General features: G+C 37.9%; 1 protein-coding gene across 2 annotated transcripts in view; it reads right to left on the bottom strand.

The window, feature by feature from the left end:
* ntng2a (netrin g2a) overlaps positions 1–9,242 on the bottom strand; it is a 30,814-nt gene extending 21,572 nt beyond the window's left edge. Inside the window, exons 1-4 of one of the 2 annotated variants that reach the window (XM_061893907.1) lie at positions 9,029–9,242; positions 594–952; positions 265–523; positions 51–196 (exon numbers count right to left, since the gene is read on the bottom strand). In XM_061893907.1, coding sequence (XP_061749891.1) covers positions 51–196; positions 265–523; positions 594–812 — 624 coding nt within the window. In that variant the 5' untranslated portion in view covers positions 813–952; positions 9,029–9,242. The remainder of the gene's footprint in view (positions 1–50; positions 197–264; positions 524–593; positions 953–9,028) is intronic. The other variant, XM_061893916.1, reaches the window with a different exon arrangement.
* Between the last annotated feature and the right edge of the window lie 1,717 nt (positions 9,243–10,959).

The following is a 10,959-nucleotide window of genomic DNA, read 5'->3' as shown; positions in this document are numbered from 1 at the left end:
AGCTAACTACTTGAAGTCCTATGGTTTTGATGAAGATGAAGAATTGTCACCTTGGCCCCCACCCATCGGGAGTACTGCTCGGTACAGATGACCCGGGTCACGTTGCTGGGCGCCAAATCCGACACCCGTTTCGGCGGCATCCCGAACGTATCCATGCAGTCGTCAGCATAGAACTGGTACGGCTGCCACGTGACACCTGGCACAGGTAGTACAAGAACCGTGTGACTCCGCCCCCAGCTGTACTTCCGCGTCACATGACCTCACCTTTGTCCAGTGACTTCTCCAGGACCATGCTGGTGGGGCGGCCATATTCAAAGGTCACCACCAGGTCATCGACTACCTCCAGACTCTTGTTCCAGGATAGCGTGATGTTGGCCAATAGCGGCTCCGGATACTTGGACCATGTGACCGTCTGCCAGTAAGTGATGAGCCCTCCTCTTTCCCGGTCCCCCATCAGCTGGGGGGGGTGCGACAGGTCGGGACTGGAGGCGTCGCACTCATCGCTGCAGAGGTACGGGTTCTCCTACATGGACGGTGAAGACATGAGGACCACAGCCGGGGGGCGGGGGGGGGCCACACTGGCACCTACTCACCAGGGTGCAGAAGCGTTCAGGGGGGTTTCCACAGGTGACCCCGGGTGGATCCACTCTGATCTGCATGGTCTCTTTCATGTTTGTGGGCGGGGGCTGACAGGGGGCGAACTCCCATCTTGACTCCGCCTCCAAGTCTCCGAAGGTACGACACGAGTCATACTGACACCGACCCATCGCCACTAGCAGGAGGAGGAGAGGGAGGGGCTTTCGGCGCTCCATGGACGGGTCAGGTAGTTGTCCACGTCAGTCCATTGGGTCTACGGGTCCTCAAGGACCCCGGCTACCATGCTTCCCCGCTGACTACCGTGGTATTTGAACGGTCGTCATGGTTACCAGCTCCACCAGTCTCGTCGGAACTTCTGTCAATCAACACACACGGCATGCAACTTGTTAAGTTGGGGACGGACAAATCCAAGTTGAAAGTTTTGGAAGGATCCAATCACAGTCACGATACATACTTTATAATAATAGTACACATTTCAAATTCACTACTTTAACTAATAGTTTTGGTGAGAACTGATTATATAAACGTGCACATGCCAGGCAGTTCCCCCCATGAATGGTTTGTGCCAGAGCTTGGTCTGTAAGTCGGACCCGTTTCCAGTGAGGGTTGGACTCCGCCAAGGCTGCCCTTTGTCACCCATGCTGATCATAACTTTTATGGACTGGACTCTCGAGGCTGTGTTGGATCCACTATGGACTGAACTTTTCACAGTATCATGTTAGACCCGCTGCCCACATATGTGGTCCTCTCCAAGGTTCTCATAGTCCTCATTGTCACCGACGTCCCATTGGCTGTGAGTTTTCCTTGCCCTTATGTGAGCCTACCTAGGATGTCGTAGTGGTTTGTGCAGCCCTTTGAGACACTAGTGATTTAGGGCTATATAAGTAAACATTGATTGATTGAATTTCTATGCGCACTCAGAGTGTAACATGGATCAGTTTGGAGAGAGTGTTTGGCATTTTTCCCATCATCCCTTGTAATAAGTGGGGGCAGTCTTAATTTTCATTGGACGTTTTTTTTTTTAAATAATGTTCACAAAGTTCAATGAGCAGGACGTGTGAGGTGTGACCATATTTGTTGTTTTTTTTGTGCTGGTTGATTTTTTTTTTTCCCTGCACCATGACTAGGGTAGGTTGTTTGGATTGGGTCGTATAAGTAAATGTTGTGTATGATTCCAAAATGATCTACAATTATTGTCCACTGGCCTGAGTTACTTTTGTTGGCCACCAGATGGTGACAAGATGGGGACTGTCAAACAGATGACTTGTTTCTATTTTATTCTATTTTATTATATTATTTATTCTATTCTATTTTATATGAAAACACCACATTGCTCAATAGCGGTGCCGTCTTGCAGGGCAAAATGAAGACGCCGGCGGGCCACACTTGTCCTGCGTGCCGTAGTTTGGACAGCCCTGATGTAGAAGCTTAACAAGGAAGAGGACAAGTATCCATCAGACTGTATAATGTATGTGTTCCTTTTGACTGTACATGTACTGTAAATGTATAATGTATTTATATTATTCACATGTGAATAATGCTGTATAATAAACTGTATTTATATTATTCACATGTGAATAATGCTGTATAATAGACTGTATTTATATTATTCACATGTGAATAATGCTGTATAATAGACTGTATTTATATTATTCACATGTGAATAGTGCTGTATAATAGACTGTATTTATATTATTCACATGTGAATAATGCTGTATAATAGACTGTATTTATATTATACACATGTGAATAATGCTGTATAATAGACTGTATTTATATTATTCACATGTGAATAATGCTGTATAATAGACTGTATTTATATTATTCACATGTGAATAATGCTGTATAATAGACTGTATTTATGTTATTGACATGTGAATAATGCTGTATAATAAACTGTATTTATATTATTCACATGTGAATAATGCTGTATAATAGACTGTATTTATATTATTCACATGTGAATAGCGCTGTATAATAGACTGTATTTATATTATTCACATGTGAATAATGCTGTATAATAGACTGTATTTATATTATTCACATGTGAATAATGCTGTATAATAGACTGTATTTATATTATTCACATGTGAATAATGCTGTATAATAGACTGTATTTATATTATTCACATGTGAATAATGCTGTATAATAGACTGTATTTATATTATTCACATGTGAATAATGCTGTATAATAGACTGTATTTATATTATTCACATGTGAATAATGCTGTATAATAGACTGTATTTATATTATTCACACGTGAATAATGCTGTATAATAGACTGTATTTATGTTATTGACATGTGAATAATGCTGTATAATAGACTGTATTTATATTATTCACATGTGAATAATGCTGTATAATAGACTGTATTTATATTATTCACATGTGAATAATGCTGTATAATAGACTGTATTTATATTATTCACATGTGAATAATGCTGTAAAATAGACTATTTATATTATTCACATGTGAATAATGCTGTATAATAGACTGTATTTATATTATTCACACGTGAATAATGCTGTATAATAGACTGTATTTATGTTATTGACATGTGAATAATGCTGTATAATAAACTGTATTTATATTATTCACATGTGAATAATGCTGTATAATAGACCGTATTTATATTATTCACATGTGAATAATGCTGTATAATAGACTGTATTTATGTTATTCACATGTGAATAATGCTGTATAATAGACCGTATTTATATTATTCACATGTGAATAATGCTGTATAATAGACTGTATTTATATTATTCACATGTGAATAATGCTGTATAATAGACTATTTATATTATTCACATGTGAATCATGCTGTATAATAGACTGTATTTATATTATTCACATGTGAATAATGCTGTATAATAGACTGTATTTATATTATTCACATGTGAATAGTGCTGTATAATAGACTGTATTTATATTATTCACATGTGAATAATGCTGCATAATAGACTGTATTTATATTATTCACATGTGAATAATGCTGTATAATAGACTGTATTTATATTATTCACATGTGAATAATGCTGTAAAATAGACTATTTATATTATTCACATGTGAATAATGCTGTATAATAGACTGTATTTATATTATTCACACGTGAATAATGCTGTATAATAGACTGTATTTATGTTATTGACATGTGAATAATGCTGTATAATAAACTGTATTTATATTATTCACATGTGAATAATGCTGTATAATAGACCGTATTTATATTATTCACATGTGAATAATGCTGTATAATAGACTGTATTTATGTTATTCACATGTGAATAATGCTGTATAATAGACCGTATTTATATTATTCACATGTGAATAATGCTGTATAATAGACTGCATTTATACTATTCACATGTGAATAATCCTGTATAATAGACTATTTATATTATTCACATGTGAATAATGCTGCATAATAGACTGTATTTATATTATTCAGATGTGAATAATGCTGCATAATAGACTGTATTTATATTATTCAGATGTGAATAATGCTGTATAATAGACTGTATTTATATTATTCACATGTAAAAAAAATACGTAAGTGTTTATTGTCTATTGTGAGAGAACTGTGGTGCTGAATTTCCCCCAGGCATCAATAAAGTACTTTCTATTCTATTCTACTCTATTCTATTTAGATTCTGGCAATTTTACGGGATATTTTGCTTCGATGTCTGCCTGAAGAGTGAGTGTGCGGGCGAGCAGTCTGAGATTGTGAAAACGTGCACCTGAGTTCCCGAAAACATTTTATAGTCACCTGGTTCCTGCTCCTCTGTCGAGGATTTATTTTGCAGCCGTTTAATTGGCCGAATAAGTATGACGCTTAACCGCTTTTTGGTGATGTTCTGCTTGCATGAATGTGAATGTGCGATTTATTTCCACATAGGAAAGATGCAGAGAATGTGGAGAATTAAAAAAATAATAATTCAGTAATCAGTCCAACAAAATAATACACAATACTGCCAGAATAATGCAATTCCACTTCCAAGACCAAAGCGGACCCAGCAACTTTCAGAATAGCAACCAACAGAGCAATTGAGAGGACACACAAACATGACACAAAACAATCCAAAAGCAATCAGACAAAAAAAATGAATCATTTCAACACATGTATTAATATTAATCACAATTCAACATCGCTTTGATTCCAAATCTCTCATTGACTTCATCATCATGACCATTTATAACAAAAAATAAAACATTGTAGTGTGACAGTGGCTACACATTGTGGCCAATATTTTACGCAAATATATAAAATAAGTCATATTTTAGCTTGATTTAATAGTTAAAACACATTTAAATAATGGATCCTATATTCCAATATATGACTCATTTTAATCTCAACTAAATGCAGTTTTTTCTACTGCTATCATCTCCATGGTTGTGTGTACTTCTCAGTAGGAGTTGGACTATCAACATCTATTTATTTGTTTTACTAGTCCCCTTTTTGTTATCATGCATTTTGAAAGAAATGCATTTTTACTCTCTGATGACACTTTACCAAGTTGTTGCGGATTACCAACAACAACAACAAATCGTACACATCCCTAACTACCAACAACAACAACAAATGGTACACATCCCTAACTAACAACAACAACAACAAATGTTACACATCCCTAACTACCAACAACAAATGGTACACATCCCTAACTACCAACAACAACAACAAATGGTACACATCCCTAACTACCAACAACAAATGGTACACATCCCTAACTACCAACAACAACAACAAATGGTACACATCCCTAAATACCAACAACAACAACAAATGGTACACATCCCTAACTACCAACAACAACAACAAATGGTACACATCCCTAACTACCAACAACAACAACAAATGGTACACATCCCTAACTAACAACAACAACAACAAATGTTACACATCCCTAACTACCAACAACAACAACAAATGGTACACATCCCTAACTACCAACAACAACAACAAATGGTACACATCCCTAACTAACAACAACAACAACAAATGGTACACATCCCTAACTACCAACAACAAATGGTACACATCCCTAACTACCAACAACAAATGGTACACATCCCTAACTACCAACAACAACAACAAATGGTACACATCCCTAACTACCAACAACAACAACAAATGGTACACATCCCTAACTACCAACAACAACAACAAATGGTACACATCCCTAACTACCAACAACAACAACAAATGGTACACATCCCTAACTACCAACAACAACGAATGGTACACATCCCTAACTACCAACAACAACAACAAATGGTACACATCCCTAACTACCAACAACAAATGGTACACATCCCTAACTACCAACAACAACAACAAATAGTACACATCCCTAACTACCAACAACAAATGGTACACATGACTAACTACCAACAACAAATGGTACACATCCCTAACTACCAACAACAACAACAAGTGGTACACATCGCTAACAACAACAACAACAAATGGTACACATCCCTAACTACCAACAACAACAACAAATGGTACACATCCCTAACAACAACAACAACAAATGGTACACATCCCTAACTACCAACAACAACAACAAATGGTACACATCCCTAACTACCAACAACAACAAATGCTACACATCCCTAACAACAACAACACATGCTACACATCCCTAACAACAACAACAAATGGTACACTTCCCTAACAACAACAACAACAAATGGTACACATCCCTAACTACCAAAAACAACAACAAATGGTACACATCCCTAACTAACAACAACAACAAATGGTACACATCCCTAACTACCAACAACAACAACAAATGGTACACATCCCTAACTACCAACAACAACAACAAATGGTACACATCCCTAACTACCAACAACAACAACAAATGGTACACATCCCTAACTACCAACAACAACAACAAATGGTACACATCCCTAACTACCAACAACAACAACAAATGGTACACATCCCTAACTACCAACAACAACAACAAATGGTACACATCCCTAACTACCAACAACAACAACAAATGGTACACATCCCTAACTACCAACAACAACAACAAATGGTACACATCCCTAACTACCAACAACAAATGGTACACATCCCTAACTACCAACAACAACAACAAATGGTACACATCCCTAACTACCAACAACAACAACAAATGGTACACATCCCTAACTACCAACAACAACAACAAATGGTACACTTCCCTAACAACAACAACAACAAATGGTACACATCCCTAACTACCAACAACAACAACAAATGGTACACATCCCTAACTACCAACAACAACAAATGCTACACATCCCTAACAACAACAACACATGCTACACATCCCTAACAACAACAACAAATGGTACACTTCCCTAACAACAACAACAACAAATGGTACACATCCCTAACTACCAACAACAACAACAAATGGTACACATCCCTAACGACCAACAACAACAACAAATGGTACACATCCCTAACTACCAACAACAACAACAAATGGTACACATCCCTAACTACCAACAACAACAACAAATGGTACACATCCCTAACTACCAACAACAACAACAAATGGTACACATCCCTAACGACCAACAACAACAACAAATGGTACACATCCCTAACTACCAACAACAACAACAAATGGTACACATCCCTAACGAGCAACAACAACAACAAATGGTACACATCCCTAACTACCAACAACAACAACAAATGGTATACATCCCTAACTAACAACAACAAATGGTACACATCCCTAACTACCAACAACAACAACAAATGGTATACATCCCTAACTAACAACAACAAATGGTACACATCCCTAACTACCAACAACAACAACAAATAGTACACATCCCTAACTACCAACAACAACAACAAATGGTACACATCCCTAACTACCAACAACAACAACAAATGGTACACATCCCTAACTACCAACAACAACAACAAATGGTACACATTCCTAACGACCAACAACAACAACAAATGGTACACATCCCTAACGACCAACAACAACAACAAATGGTACACATCCCTAACTACCAACAACAATTGGTACACATCCCTAACTAACAACAACAACAACAAATGGTACACATCCCTAACTACCAACAACAACTACAAATGGTACACATCCCTAACTACCAACAACAACAACAAATGGTACACATCCCTAACTACCAACAACAACAACAAATGGTACACATCCCTAACTACCAAAAACAAATGGTACACATCCCTAACTACCAACAACAACAACAAATGGTACACATCCCTAACTACCAACAACAACAACAAATGGTACACATCCCTAACTACCAACAACAACAACAAATGGTACACATCCCTAACTACCAACAACAACAACAAATGGTACACATCCCTAACTACCAACAACAACAACAAATGGTACACATCCCTAACTACCAACAACAACAACAAATGGTACACATCCCTAACTACCAACAACAACAACAAATGGTACACATCCCTAACGACAACAACAACAACAAATGGTACACATCCCTAACTACCAACAACAACAACAAATGGTACACATCCCTAACTAACAACAACAACAACAAATGGTACACATCCCTAACTACCAACAACACATGGTACACATCCCTAACTACCAACAACAAATGGTACACATCCCTAACTACCAACAACAACAACAAATGGTACACATCCCTAACTACCAACAACAACAACAAATGGTACACATCCCTAACTACCAACAACAACAACAAATAATACACATCCCTAACTACCAACAACAACAACAAATGGTACACATCCCTAACTACCAACAACAACAACAAATGGTACACATCCCTCACTACCAACAACAACAACAAATGGTACACATCCCTAACTACCAACAACAACAACAAATGGTACACATCCCTAACTACCAACAACAAATAGTACACATCCCTAACCACCAACAACAACAACAAATAGCACACATCCCTAACTACCAACAACAACAACAAATAGTACACATCCCTAACTACCAACAACAACAACAAATGGTACACATCTTTAACTACCACCAACAACAACAAATGGTACACATCCCTAACTACCAACAACAACAACAAATGGTACACATCTTTAACTACCACCAACAACAACAAATGGTACACATCCCTAACTACCAACAACAACAACAAATGGTACACATCCCTAACTACCAACAACAACAACAAATAGTACACATCCCTAACTACCAACAACAACAACAAATAGTACACATCCCTAACTACCAACAACAACAACAAATAGTACACATCCCTAACTACCAACAACAACAACAAATGGTACACATCCCTAACTACCAACAACAACAACAACAACAGTATTGAAACAACTTGATGATGATGAAGTGTAATATAACTTCAGGTGCTGCTCCTCTGATCACTAACCTTAACTTCTTTTTTGTCTCCAGGTTAACCAAGTTCTTTTTCTTCCATCCAACTCTTTTTTTTTTCTTTTTTTTCTTACACCGCTCCTTTTCTTCTTTTGGACTTTTTGGTTCTCCTAATCTCCTTCTGTCTCATCCTCTTTACTGCTGCTCGTCTTGGTCTTAACCTTCTTCTGGTGCTTCTGTCTCTTCTTACCTCGGCCCCGCCCCCAACTACGTCATCGCCACAGGAGAGCTCCTCCCATTGGACGCCGTCCACTGCCAGTCCATTAGGGACCCTTCTGAGGTCTGTCTGTTAATTAAAGACACACACACACACACACACACACACACACACACACACACACACACACACCTGTTTAAGCTCTTTATGTTAATCTTCCTTTTTCTCACTTCTCGGGAATGTTTGTAGTAACTTCTTAAAGTGACAGACCACGCCCCCTGCTGTCAAACTGATAAACAGTTAACATAAACATTGTGCAATATTCATTCATATTATTTTATTGTTATTCATTTGTTATTTATTATTTATTTATTATTATTCATTTGCTGCAACAAAGGGATTTTGATGCTTTCCAGTCTAATTATTGTTTTTTTTTTACCCTTAAAAGACAATAACTCAAATCTATCAGGACATATCTTCACTATGGACAGATTTGAATAAATAATACCATCCATCTATCCATTTCCCACCGCTTGTCCCTTTTGGGGACGTGGAGGCTGCTGCATTCGGGCGGACCCTGGACAAGTCGCCACCTCAATAAATAAAACATCTTTAGATATTGATAAATAAATAAATAAATGATAAATAGGTTGTACTTGTATAGCACTTTTCTACCTTCAATTGATTCACCATATTTCCGTGAATTTCCGCCGGGGTGCATATTAATTTAAAACCTCTTCTCACTCCGGCACTTACCAAAGGCATGTGGTAAATGTAAGCATGCGCTAATTATTTTAAAACCTCTTCTCACCCCGGCACTTAAAGTTAAAAGTTAAAGTACCAATGATTGTCACACACAAAGGTATGCAGTAAAAATTTGAGTGTGATGTAAGCTTGGACCTTAAATCCTACTGAATATCTCTTAATCTTCTTCCCTTTATGCGATTTCAAATGACCAGTATTGAAATAAGTCTCCTCCATTTTGAAAATGATGACGTCACAAGTTTGACCCGGCAGTAATTCAAGGCACTGCGATGAGGTGGCGACTTGTCCAGGGTGTACCCCGCCTTCCGCCCGATTGTAGCTGGGATAGGCGCCAGCGCCCCCCGCGACCCCAAAAGGGAATAAGCGGTAGAAAATGGATGGATGGAAATAAGCCTCCTCCATTTTGAAAATGATGACGTCATAAGTTTGACCCGGCAGTAATTCAAGGCACTGCGATGAGGTGGCGACTTGTCCAGGGTGTAACCTGCCTTCCGCCCGATTGTAGCTGAGATAGGCGCCAGCGCCCCCCGCGACCCCAAAAGGGAATAAGCGGTAGAAAATGGATGGATGGATGGATAATTCAAGGCAGGCGCATACTATATTCCTTGCGGCAATTCAAAAAAATACGGTATTTCAGTTTTACGATGAAAAACCAACTTGTTTTTGACAGAAATTCTATAAAATCTTTATTTTTTTAAAATGTTTTAAGTGTGATATAGAGATTTACTTTAAGCGTTAAATAAAAAATAAAAATAAAAATGTGACTAATTTTTAATATTTTAATAACTGAGACCCTTTATGGTCCCCGGAACCACCAAAGGTAAAATAAATTGTAAAAACCCATATATTTTGTTATGGTTTGAAAATGAAAAATATTAAAATGGCCCCCGCTTGCTTTAATTTTTCCGTGTGCGGCCCTCAGTGGAAAAAGTTAGGACACCCCCGGTTTAGAGCGCTCACTCCAAACTTTCCCACAGGGACTTGAACGCAGCACCAGTGAGCCG

Source organism: Nerophis ophidion, linkage group LG01 (genome assembly GCF_033978795.1).
Source record: "Nerophis ophidion isolate RoL-2023_Sa linkage group LG01, RoL_Noph_v1.0, whole genome shotgun sequence".
Lineage (NCBI taxonomy): Eukaryota > Metazoa > Chordata > Actinopteri > Syngnathiformes > Syngnathidae > Nerophis > Nerophis ophidion.
The sequence above is the reverse complement of the archived record's forward strand: the minus strand, read 5'-3'. Positions and strand labels throughout refer to the sequence as shown.